General features: G+C 38.9%; 1 protein-coding gene across 4 annotated transcripts in view; it reads left to right on the forward strand.

The window, feature by feature from the left end:
- Positions 1-13,948, forward strand: part of igsf9bb (immunoglobulin superfamily, member 9Bb) — a 157,507-nt gene that overhangs the window by 111,849 nt on the left and 31,710 nt on the right. For all 4 annotated transcript variants that reach the window (XM_030437838.1, XM_030437840.1, XM_030437839.1 and 1 more), the window contains exons 13-15: positions 947-1,122; positions 5,446-5,672; positions 9,563-9,647. In XM_030437838.1, coding sequence (XP_030293698.1) covers positions 947-1,122; positions 5,446-5,672; positions 9,563-9,647 — 488 coding nt within the window. The remainder of the gene's footprint in view (positions 1-946; positions 1,123-5,445; positions 5,673-9,562; positions 9,648-13,948) is intronic.

Raw genomic sequence — 13,948 nt, forward strand, 5'->3', positions numbered from 1 at the left:
ATATTGTCTAAAATACTCCAGGGCATTATTCCTAATATTTTACAGGACATTAATGGTAAGCTGTGGCACAACATTTTCTCACTGTTTTTTTCCCAGTCCTTTAAACATATTTTACTGAAACTATAGCTCAATTTCTCAAAACTCTAAACACAAAACTGAGATCAAAACTCAAAAAATTAAACACTGCATACAAATCCATGTTCTCTTTTCAAATTGGATTCTTTACACCAAAACGATACAAACAGCCAACAAAATAGTTGTATATGTTGGCCTCATTTTACAAAAATGTATGTATTTTTGTTTCTTTAAAAAAAAATGTTTTCATTCAGAGATAGGAAGAAATTGTGTGGTACATACAGTATAAACACTGTTGCTGTATTGTACAGTAATACAATACAGTGAATATCACTAAATGATTGCATTGACACACTCATTGTATCTGAATAGACAATACACAATGATTGTTTGTCTGTCCAACATTTGTCTATCCAATGTGTTCTAACAGTCAAACTGTTAACTCATAGGTTAAAGCCAAAGTTGCCAGGATTTCATTAGTAATGTTTATATTTACAGCAGGAGTGTTGCAGCTGTATGTATAATTTTTTTTTTTTTTTGGCTTATTTGGTGAAGGTGTGGTCAACGCTGAATGTGTGGCATTGGCAAACAGCAAACTGCAAAGCTGAGCGCAGCATGGGCTTTTACCATCAAGTGTTGTGAAAGATGTCAAAAATGATTAATTATGTTATATTGTAATCTGCTGACCTGTGTGACGATATTGATGCTGAAAAAAAAGATTTAAAATAGATTTAACCTTAGATTGTGTCTTAAACTTTAACTTTTTTTGTACCATCAACATGAATCAAAAACAAAAAGGGGGGGCACTCGCATGATCTTTTTTCAAATCTTTCTGTCTGTCCACTCACCTCTCATCCTGACTCCTGTGCAGGCTGAAGAGGGAGCATTTAGGTCCACATGACTGGCTTTCCATACCCGTGCCTGGAGGCCATGACTGGATGGTGGTGCCCAGCTTGGAGCCAGAGACAACATACCAGTTCAGCGTTCTGGCTCAAAACAAGCTTGGCACAGGCCCCTTCAGCGAGGTTGTCACTGTGAACACACTAGGTGAGTATGGTCAGTGCTGCTTGACTGGAACAAAGGGAGGCATGCAACTGAAATGAGCGGAAAGCCTGGTACTTGGAACAGAAATCATTCAGAAACACTGCTATATTATTATTATTATTCATTTTATTTATATAACGCTTTTCAATGACCCAAAGTCGCTGGCATTCATTCATTCACACACAGTCATACTGGTGGTGGTAAACTACGACAGTAGCCACAGCTGCCCTGGGGCAGACTGACGAAGGGTGGCTGCCATTCAGCGCCTACGGCCCCTCCGACCACCACGTCAAACATACAGCAGTCATACACATTCACACGAGGCAAGGTGGGTGAAGTGTCTTGCCCAAGGACACAACGATCATGATGCAGATTGAACCGCCGACCCTCCGAACATAGGCCGACCCGCTCTACCACCTGAGCCACGGTCGCCCCAATATATCTGCGTCTTTTTCATATCTAAGTATTTTTCTGATTCTTTATGATTCATTTACATAAATCTTTAGCAATTCCATATGAATAATGTGTCACTGAACAAGGAAGAACAAGGTTGGACAGCTATGTAAAGCGTTGAGGTAAATATCTCTCTATAAAAGCAAGGAATCTCTGTCTGTCTGTTTGTCTGTGTGTGTGTTCCTCAAATATCTCTGCGGATCAGGATTAGACTGACCTGAGAATTTCAACATGGCTGCTGCATGGTTTAAGGGTGTGCGACGTCGCATTTGTTTGGACTACAATGATACCGTTAATGAATTATTTTTATTTATATTTACCAATTCCGCTAGCATCGTCAACTGTAGCCACCATAGTCACGTGCGCACCAGAGCCAGTCACTGCACACCATAGCCACGTGCGCACCAGAGCCAATCACTGCAGAGCTCACTTCCACGACCTTAAGAAACAAGCGGATTTATACCTGCAGCGGCGCAAGCTGGACCGGGTTTTTGCCAGCGGTTCGGTCCCGTTCTGTGCATCCAAACTGACTGCTGTGGATTAATGAGACTAAACGAGTGTGTTGTAAGTCAAAACGATGAGGAGACTGCTGAATGTTGAGCAGGCAGGGAGGAGCTGAGAGAGCCCTGAGGCACTGCCTGCATTTAAATGTAAATAGTTAATATAATTTTGTAAATTTCAAAAACTCATGCACAAATTTAGCAAACAGCAATTTATATTTGCATTATAAGTAATAAAAATGGTTTGTTAAACATATTTGTGGTTTTCACAGTAAAAAATTGAACTTTTTCCAACTCAGATTTGAGTTTTTTTGTGATTTTAGGTCCATTGTGTTAATACAGTATGTCAAAATGGAAAGAAATAACTATACAGTCACACATGTGAGGTTGTGCTGAAAATAACGACACCAAACAAGGCAAGGTAAATAGTTTTTACGGTGAAATATAATGGTATAATCAAAAATAATCAAAAACTGCAAATTATATCCCTGACGTTCCACCTTCAAACACAGCCTTGAAAAAGCTACTTAACCTCCCACTTTTCTAAGGAATACATACTTCCTACGGGCAATGCACTAGTAAATATAAAAGTAGGCCAGTTCGTGAAATAACATTTTTGAATAACCTTAGCACCATAGTGGTAGAGCAATGATTTTAGACAGGTCTGTGCTGTAAATAAAGTCTGACATGTTTGGGCGCCCTGGTCAGTTAGTAGGGCATGCTGCCCATGTACAGAGGCTCGTCCTTGCCACAGTGGAGCCAGGTTTCAAATCTGACCTGTGGCCCTTTGCTGCATGTCATCCCTCCTCTTTCTCATCCTGTTTCCTGTCTATCTTCACCTGTACTACCTGAAATAAAGACAAGAAAAAGGCCAAACAATAATAATAAAGTATGAGGAGTTGATGTCTATATCAGTACATGATATCAATATTTCATGTTTAGATATGATAATCAATATCAGTATAACACAACACCCCAACTACAGGAAGTAGACAGCCTCCTTGGGTTCTTAATGGTTTAACCAGTCAGCAGCAAACTTGAACTTAAAACAGTTAAGCTGTCATTTATGAAGATATTTATTAAGATGGTATACAAACTTGCTCATTCATATATAATCAGGGGATTAAAAAGTGCCTTTTTACTGATTGGTAACCATTGACATGACAACTGCTGAGCTCCCTGCTTGCTACCTTTCTGACATGAATGTAAGGTGATTACTTCGATCTTCTACAGACTACGAAAGCGTTGACACTCTGTTGGTCTTTAATTGCCAGCAGCCCACACTTAGCCCAGAGTATTCTTTCTTCCACCAAACTCTCTCACACACCAGTGTTTAGAGAAAGAATCTATCAAACACACAGCAGCCAAGATTCCCTTGTTGATGTTCCAAAATACAACATTGTTGTCAATTAACTATAGCAAAGTACATTTACTGCCAACAGTTGTCATAATTGGTGGTGAAATCAACAGTCGCCAGCTAAACCTCCTATTTTCTACAGCTTGTTAAGGTACTGTTGACAACGCCCTGTTATGTTGTATCATATGTGTATGGAAATGTAACATTTAACAAGACAACTCAGTTTTTACCAGAATCAACATATTATCAGAACAACTGTAAAAACTACTACAAAAAAGCTTAAACTGGACTTTGGTTGACTACAGTGACATTTATTAATTAGAATTGAAGCTGTCATAGATAAGTGACGTACTGTTACTATATAACTATATTCATGCTTCATCACCTTCTGTGTCAGCTGAGGAGTAGAATCAAAGAAGCATGCAGACAGGGGCTGCTTGTTGTCATTTTTAACAAAGCCATTCTCCATTCATTTCCAAGTTAGATATCCTGACATATCTATTAGGGCATTGTCCTCTGTAGTGAGGTAAAATAAAACAGTAGTAGATAATAGGCTAGATACCATCTACAGTTAACCATTTATATTTTTTGATGGGAACACCCACTTAATTTTGTGAACCAGGACAATAGCAAGGACTTGAAAATCTTTCAACCAAACCATGAGCCCAGGTGGTCAGATGAAAACTGTGTGTGTGGTGTGAATGCAGAGTGAGTTCAGTGCCAATAAACTTTAGCACACGGATGCAACCAGGAAAACGAGGGGATTGGACAGCATTGCACTGGCCATATGGACTGTCAGGATAGCTGTGGCTGGAATATGAGCTAGCAAAGATGAAATTTTTATGAGATAATGTTACAGAATGCAAGGACCAAGAAATAGAGAAATAGGAAAGACACAAGTAAATGTATTAGTATGTTGGAGATGAGATTTTGCATCTAGTGACAGTCTAGTTAAGATACATGTCAGTGTCAAAGTGTAAGGGGGACTGATTCACTGGTATAGATGAGAGCAGGCATACTGTATGTCCCTTTTTCTTTTTGCCAGAATGACCACACCCTCATTTGGGTGAAGACAAACACTGTGAAATTGCCAGTGCCAAATTGAAAAAAGCAAAGAGCACCATGCCTAAAAAGCTGCAGTGTTGCATTATGCTCATCAAACAATAAAAAAACACCACCGTATACACTTTTCCTAACTTCCCCAAAGGACAGTTATAGAAGAGATCTGTGGCTTCAGGCCGTCTACAGAGAGGAGGAGATGGTAAATTGTGGGAGCTTGCCAGTCAATAAGTGTTCTTCCGTGGTTAAACACTTCATAACAGGTTAGTTAATGCAATACTGGGTAAAAGACCTGAGTGCCCATCGTGGCTGATCGAAAGTGAATTAGAAAAGAGTCTTTGTGTGGGTGAAACTATGGCCCTAAAAAAATATGGCCCTGTTATAGCTTATAAACAGAAAAAAGTTATGTTAAGTGGACTTAAAACCAACAGGCTTTCTCCTTTCAGCTTGTTAAAGGTCGTGTAATAAACACAAACAAAGATCTAAAGAGAGACAGCCATTCTGCTTCCCCACAGCAGTGGAATTGGTTTAAAGTAACGTAACACTGGATGGATTTTAAAAGACAAAATAAAGTGTCTTAATGACACAAAAATGTAAACAACAGAAATACATTACCTGGACATCAATAAGGTAGTTGTGGATGTCAGGTAAGTTCACTTTCCCCCATTTCTTTACATTTTTTTATACACTGATGCCAGTTGTAGATCAGCAACAACACAATATGATGGCTGACTAGCCATATGGTTTGGGATCCTAATATCTAAAAGTCAATAAAGCTATACTTATTGTATCCTTTTCAATGGCAAAGAACTCAGAATTTGCATTTACCACCAGTCAAATTAGAGGGTCTGCTTTCACCCCAAAAGGGGCGGGGCGTGATACTTTTATCTATCATACTGGTGAAACTGTTGAATATATTACTCACACACATTCTCAACCCCTAATGTGCTCTTCCAGTATTTCCTATAAGTACCCCTGAACCATTGGTGCTGCTTACCCCACCACGGTGCCTCACAGCCAATCGCACGCAGCAAGGAGTCCTGCTCACCTGGATCCCGCCTGCCAATCACACAGCACCTATCCAGCATTATGTCATGGAGTTTCGCCTGGGGGAACGATGGGAGGTCTTGGACGACAGCATTCCTGCAGGGGAGACGGAGCTGCTCGCCCGAGACCTCATCCAGGTAAGCAACAGGAATTAAAACAGTATCACGGAAGACCTGCATCTGCCAGTTCCAAGACAAAGAGATATCTGGGGCATAGTGGAGGGTTAAACACACCTGTCAATTTGCAGAGAAAATTTAAACTCCACTTTGAGGTACTGTAGGAGAGATCTAGATCTAGATCAAGATTTAGATTCAAACTACTGTATACAGTATCAGGCAGCGAGAAATTATTACCTGAGGTTACTGTCAAATGTGTGAGACTGTCATGTTTTTCTTACTTTTTAATTAATGGAAAGGTGATGCTACACTGCATTTTCAAGTCATAGTCATAGTCAACCACCTTTTTCATATTTGGATGAAGGGCTGGTTGAAAAGAGCTGAAGGCAAATTCCAGTATTTTATTGCCTAGGTGTTATCCTTGTCTGTACTCTGTGTCTGAAATAATTGGTGCTGAAAATCTGAGTAAATTGATTGACATTGGTCATCATAATACAGTAGTTTGATGGATATTCAGCAATTGCACATTGCTATCTCGAGTATGAAGATTCAAGTTATTTTGTAAAGTTTAAACCTGCAATGATTTAATTTATTTTTGGCCAGCAGGGGCAGCAGAAACAAGTTGGGAACTCAACGTTGACATATTATCACCCTTTAAGTTGATATGGCGAGCTTAATAGCAAACAGCTGCTTATATAATAATATTCTTTTTTTATTTATTACTGAGAACCCTCATCATTCGGGGTGTTGGTCCAATATTCACTCTTTTAGCTCTGCTTTTGGAATCCCTCAACTCCGGAGGAAAATGTCTGGCTCTTTGGTTGCTAAAATAGCTAGTCTGTAACTGTGTCTGTTTGTATTGAGAACAAAAGAACAGTAGAAGAAGAAGTGACAGTAAGGTCTGCTCTGTTTCACAATGGACAACACTTTTATTCAATCAGGACATTACAATCAAAAGTCTGTAATAAAATTTTTGTATATTGTTGTATTGTTATCTTTAATGTTACTGTCTCTAGTGGCAATTAAAATGTATCTCACGGTGACTCGGGCAGAAGTGTTCATGATGATGCAAAGTATTCAAATTTCATTCATGTTACATTTAGTCACATTTGCCAAATTCCTTCATCTTTCTAATGTATCGTCTGTGTTTTCCTGCCAGTTAAAGCGTCAGGTGACCAAAGTAAATGCAGTTAACTTGAATAGCATAACAGTTTTCTCTGGGTTTCAACATTGTTGGAAACATTTGAGTTAATGTAAGTACACAACCAAAGGTCTTGTCTTGTCTCTTGTCTGAAGATATGTGAAAATGTTACATAATATGCTTTTAACAAGGTTTACCCCTGTTTTAGCTTATTCATTCAGAAGCCTCAGATGCAGTCAGATTGCATACAATCTACTAAATGATGAAATACATGTTTGATGAACTTTTCACTATGAATGTTTTCTGCAGCAACTGAGGCTATTTACAACTGCAGACTGCAAATCATGATCTAAATAACAAGTATGTAATGTATGTATAATAATGCGTTGCCACCTTGGTCGTCATAGTAATGGTGCAGGTGTGCACACACTGACTGATGCCCACTCTCTGACCATCTCTGTGGGTTTTACTGTGCAGTAGCTTTTGTTTTTACTCTTTCTTATACGTTGCATCTAACAGAACACACACAGGCCTCGTTTCTGCTGTTCTGCAACTGGCTTTACAGAACACCACTGAAAAATGTAATCAAATACAGTGCACACAAATCAAACAAACGCCCACACACAAATCTCTCCAGCTCTCTCACCTCACACAATGCACCTAGTTTGTATAAGTTTTCCCTGCAAATTTCTTACTGCACCTGCTGAGGTAGTTTGACTTGGAGTAATATGTTATAATGTGATGTATAGGATATATCGCCCAGCCCTGTGGTGTAGCAATCAACTGAGCTGACAGCACAGTCCACAGCATACAGTTTTAATCAGATGGTTTCAGAGTGTTATGCCAAAAGCACTGCAAAATAGGTATGCACCCTGCTGACGTGTCCTTGAGCAAGACACTGGGTGAATCTCTGCCAGTTCTACAGCTGTTGATAGCAGAATACAACCAGCACCAAGGAAAATGTAAAAGCTGTCTTTCAATCATTCATTTGTTATCGTCTTGAGGTTCTTGCTATGTTTGTACTATATATTACCGTTCCTCCTTATACATATAGTTTTCATCACCAGACCCTCATGATATGACTATTATATGATATTAATTTTAAAGGACCATCGTGTTAAATTTAGTGGCACTGACCAACTGAACACCCCTCTCTTCAACCACCCCAAAAGCAGTCGCTGAACTCAGTGTTATGTCTGTCTGTTCTGGGCTACTGTAGAAACATGATGGTGCAACATGGTGGAATTTACCATAAAGATATAAAAGTCTCATGATAAGGTAACGATAGCAGAGTGGTTAATTTCTTACCTTCAGGTGAGTATATACTAATAAAAACATAATTATGAACAATAGATTACATATCTGCCGATAGATAGATAATTCTACACACTCGGCTTCTAAAATGCCCCTGAAACAGCTAATGGACTGTTATTTGCTTCGGCATAGTTGTGTGTTCCTCGTAAAAATAGGCAGAAACCACCCCCTTACCACCTCTCACTGGGCCGGCAGCTCCAGCGAACATGGTCAGCCGAGAAATAACACAGTCTCCGAGAAGATGGAGGCCAGTTTAATGACAGTAAATACAGTGCTGAGGTTGTCTTCTTGCCAGATTTGGCTCCTGGCATCACAGCCTGACTCAGCAAATAGGACTGTTTACCAACCTTACCAGCTAACGGCAACCAACATTACGTTTAGTAGAAGTTAGCGCTTACTTGAACAAAAAAGCTACCAGTATCTGCCAACCAGGACCTCCATAAATCATAGAAGTTAATCCAACTGGTTATCAGTACTTTTGTTTGCAATTACTTAAGCAACGAATAAAGATATCTGTCCAGAGTTGCTCAAGGCAGAGCAGCCCTAAAGCAGCAGAGGGAAAACCAGCAATTATTCACCATAAAACATGGCCCAGTTCCAAATCACTTATAAAGTTTGTTTTTTTATGAACTTATAAACAGTATTTTTTTCATGAGGTTCAGTCCTGAGCAACACTCTATACATCCATGGCAACGTCATATATAAAGAAAGCCTTTATTGGCATATAATTAATAATTACACCCCCAAGTGCTGAATGAGTCACCAACACTTTTAATGGCTTTCGAGGAAGTCGCAAACTCCAAAATACCATTAGAAATACCTACAAAAAACAGCTTTTAGACACTTTATTTCCTGACACTGGCATGTAGGTGTGATATGGAGCAAGACATTTGGGGAAAAAACACTGAGCAAATTCAAAGCAATTTGACAATCCGCATAAAGCTATTAATTACATCATTCTGATGAAAAACACAAGTGAAAATTAATGTATATCATTAAAAAAATCATCAAACCTAGGGTTTGCAGATTAAATTGTTTTAATATTTGTTTTAAATGTCTATTAAAATAAATAATAATAATAATGTGAGAGACAGATTGTAAAAAGGATTGTAAAGATCAAAGCAGCAGGTGTCCTGCATTGCCCTGGTATAGGTCAATCTCTAAAACATTGGACTCTACTCTCCAACTCCCTGACTGCTAAATGCTCATGTCTGTCCAACCCCTAGCTAACCCTGATGAGATCAGTGTGGCATCAGGATAATGATATTATTGTATTTTTAGAAAGCCCCCCCCTAGGGTCACAGAAGTCATACAACTCTTTTCATTGGTTGGGTGGCATGTGTTTAGTTGAAACTGATCTTTGTGTGTAAAACTGGTGGAATGTCCCTGAATGTGACACGAGGTGTGAATGATTTACCTTCTGAATGTTGATCTCTCTGTTCCCCTCTTCCAATAGGAGGCATGGTATGAGTTCCGTGTCATGGCTGTCATGGATGACATGATCAGCGAACCTAGCAATGTCGTAGGAGTGTCCAGCACAGGTGAGCCATTGCATCACTTATTGAATTATAATTTCTCCTGTGGTGATAGTAACAAAATCTGAAGATAAAAGTACAAATATCGAATGTGTGATCCCTCCATTATACAGTATATATGCATGTGAAATGAAGCAGAGACTGAGAGAAGAAAGGGCAGTTCTTCCTGACACTGACCGCCTTGAATTCAGAGCAGCTCTTCTTGTCAATTCTGGGATTCAACCCATCAACCTCTGGCAGTAATCTGCATCTCTTACCTCAGGCTATCTTAATGCTTCTGAGCTGAGGGGAGTGGATGTATTGCACATGCAGCAACTCCAACTTTACATTTTGCTCACTCAGCACTATTAAATTTAAGCTTGCTTTACATGCACACTCCTTTGTACCATCCTGAAGAGTATGACATCATTGTTCTGCCTGTCTCTCATGGACTGTATTGGGCTGCTTTGTGCTAAAAAAAGATTCATTAAAGCCAGTCTTTTTTTGGCCTCAAAACTGAAAAGTCTGTTTTGATTCTGAAATTAAACCCCTCAAAATGTGATGTCGCTCCCCTGCAGAGGTCACTGAGTACACATCATTTGGTAAGAACAGCTGTTGGGAGCATTTTTAGAGAAGATTTGCTCAGGAAACCTTGGATCTCTGGAAGTACTCTGCTGCCCCCTACTGGTAAAGATGGAGAGCAATGCGGTGTGTTGATGTGAGGCTCCTGCTTATTCCTCTATGGCTCTGGTATTAATTTCTTTCTCTGTGCATATTGTCAATCAATATCGTGCTCAAAATATGATGTGGATACACACTGTCCTGCCAAAGACGACAGAGGTGTTCTTTGGCTGATCAGTTGTTATATAAGTAACAATACTGCTGGACAGACAATACTTTGCATTTTGCTGTGTCATGCTTCACTGCAGCACATACACCACTCTAACAAGTTCATAACGAAGGTTGACACATTGTCCCCCCTGGTCCTCACTGAGCAATTCATTAGCATGTAGGTCACTACAATAACTCCTTCATTAATGACTGTGGACAGTTCTAAAAGTTGGTAGCACTATAGCAGGACTATAGCACATTGTCCTCAATTGTACATTGGCTGCATTTTTATTAGCCTAATGATGTTGTTAAAGCTGTGACAGTCGCATTAATTCTGGCTCTAATGCATCTCTGAGTGTAACGAGCCAAAGAGTGCAGTCAACGATGTTAAACAGAGCATCAGGAAATACAGAAGAAATGCACCACCGAAGTATTGTACAACGTTGAACTCAACTCCACTGTAGCAAAATGGTACATACACTGATGGTGTATGTCATGAATGTTCAAGAGGACACTGTTAACACTTCAGGTTTGAATCCTAATTAAAAGTCATGTCAAGCCAAGTTGGCAAGCTATGGTCCCACAATAAAAGAGACCAGTGTAGGAAGGCTAATGTTTTTACAAAACACATCCTATTTTTTCAGAAAAATGTTAACAGACAGACACATAGCATACTCTATGTCACCTTTTGGCAAGTCAGCTTTGAATGTTAACCACGCCAGTGCCAACTCCAATGTGGGTGGGCGGCAGGTTTTGGAAGAAGAATGTGTGGTATAAAAGAACTATGTGATTGGTCCTGCTGTATCGATTTTGATAATTTGTCCATAATGAGTCCAACAGTGTTATAGGAGTAGAAGAGGGCTGCTTGACATCACTGAAGGCAATTTATCAGATTCCTCAAAGCTTCCTCTGGATCCACAAAAGACTTAATACTACTTTACATACAGTAGTGCTCCCCAAGACCTGCAAACACAGTTTAATGTGTAAACTGGTGGAGTTACCCTTTAATGCTGCCCCAGTACAGAAGCAAACTAATTACAAAATTATAATTATGAATAAGTGAGCAGTCAGGTTTCCTTCCTGTCTGAAGCACCTGCTGTTCCATCTTAATCATTTACATTTCATGTCTGTCAGGCTGTCAAAGATTTTAGCAGTTTTGAAGGGACCAGCATTTTATCTACTTCTCTTCTCTGATGCTATTTGAAAAAATCTTTAGACAACAGATTTTTATCAATGCTGCTTTTTGTCTCGGGTGGTGATGAAACACAGTTATAAATTGTTGTTGCCAGCTGGAGGCACACATGCATGCATCGCTATGATTGTTCATGTGTCAACCAGGAGCAATGCGTTGAGGTTACAGCTGGTGTTGTACTGTTTCCTTAAAGCCTCCTTCCACCAAGAAATATGTTGTTCTTCTATTTACTGCACTGTGATGTTTAAGCTTCACTGCAGAATGATGTATTTGACACTAAAAGACTGTTCTCACATTCACCATTGGCCCTGTACTTGAAAAAAAAACATGCCACAAAAGTGCCCTCTTCAATGGCCCTATGGTAGATAAAACATGATAAGGTGCCTTGTACAAAGGCCCAGTGTACAACAAAATGTGATAAAGTGCCCTCTAGGGTGCCTTCATAGTAGAAAAAACAGGATGCAGTGCCATAGCCTGCCCTACATCCTTTGAAATGAATTGGCCTCTACAGTACGAGCCTCTAATTAGTTGAATATTTATTAGTTTATGTGTGTTTTATAACAGAGGTGTAGAAGTTGTACTTTAAATTAGAGGCACATGTAAAACAATTTAATGTCCCAAATTTAAAAGCACTCAGCATGCAGAATGGCCACTGTCAGAAATGTCAAATCATTGGATTATTATTATTGATGAATCAAACAGTTATTTACTTTAATTTTGCAGTGGCTAGAGGTGGGGTCATTTAAGTCATTTTTAATAATACATCATAATTGACTTGCTGATTATCTATTTTTAATCTGAATCTGAAAATAATAACATAAGTTATCAAATAAATGTTGTGTTTAAAAGAGCATATTTGCCTCTGCAAGTACCGTAAAATGGAAATACAGTCAAGTACAAGTACTTAATAATAACTTCGCTGAGAATTGACTTTTCAGTGTAGTTGGAGTCATCTTGTGTTCATTAACTAAACATGTGAATATTCAAAAATTCTGGATAACAGATATGTAAATCTAGTTTCCTTTTTTTCCCTAACTAGGTAATTAAAGCCCACACACACACAGGATCAAAGTAACATGCATGTTTACTTCAACTCACATACAATTCCAATACTTGATCAATACACCTATTCAACAAGCGTAAACATGTATATATGTAGAAAGGGATGTTTTAACCTTCCCTGTCTGCAGTCTCAGCCACCACAAGCACAGTTTGCTAGCTCGGCTAATAGCGAAATGTTACAAACAATGTAGTAAAATGCTAAACTAAATGTCCGAATGAAGTAACTGTTTAGCTTGGTCGGTCCCCTACCAGTACCTTAACATCTATCAAACCCTTGTATCTTTGCTGTAGGCTGAGACAAACCAGCCTCCCTTTGCCAGCAGTACCTGTAGGCTGTGAATTGCCTGAACTGAGGGAGGAGGACTAATCTTCTTCATATTTTCTAAACTAACACTAAGTAGTTTTAATGTCAGGAATTTAAAGTTTGTCAGTGTAAATATTACTGTTGGTGCTCTAGAAACAATAAAGTGACATTGCAGTGACAGATATTGTTATTAATGTTGATTGTTCATTTAAGAGACCTATCTTACCGCTTGTTTTGTATATTACTATTGCTGAGCACGCAATACATCTTAGCCAATTATTTGATTAATCGCCAGATTAATCGGTAGAATACACAATTACCAAAACAATCGATAGCTGCAGTCCTAGTCATTTTTCTACAGCCATTACACTGTGCAATCAGTATTTACTTCAGAGTGATAAGTAAAAGAAAAAAAGTTGTATATTTAAAGTTTAATGTGATTAAAAACAAACCAAGACAACCTGATGAGGCTGCTTTAACCAAGCAATACAGTCCACATGTAGCGTCATCATTTCAGCTGAGGTCATGTTATGAGTTAAACATTATTTGCTTCTACAATTTTTTACTGTTGTGAATGCTGATATTTTTGGAAAATGACTTTACATTCTGCTAAGTCATCATGGCATATAGCCTGCAGAAATTCCCATTTTGAAGACACATGCAATAGTAAAAGGTCAGATCTAGCATTTCTGAATCTTATTGTACATGGCAGAAATTTTCCCTTTCAGAGGCCCTTCAAAGGCTCCTCTGCAGGAACCAACAAATTATTGGATGAGGCTTTTCTTCTTTGTTCGGGAGGCTGGCATAAAAGGCACAAGGGGAATGAGGGAATGGCAAACTTATAGGCAAAACACCCTGCAAAAAAAGAAACTAAAGAAAATCTTAAATCAGTTTCTGGTATTGTTTCATACATTGCTACCTAATAAGAGCATAGCGGGT

The sequence above is a fragment of the Sparus aurata genome, chromosome 13, assembly GCF_900880675.1.
Source record: "Sparus aurata chromosome 13, fSpaAur1.1, whole genome shotgun sequence".
NCBI classification, from domain to species: domain Eukaryota; kingdom Metazoa; phylum Chordata; class Actinopteri; order Spariformes; family Sparidae; genus Sparus; species Sparus aurata.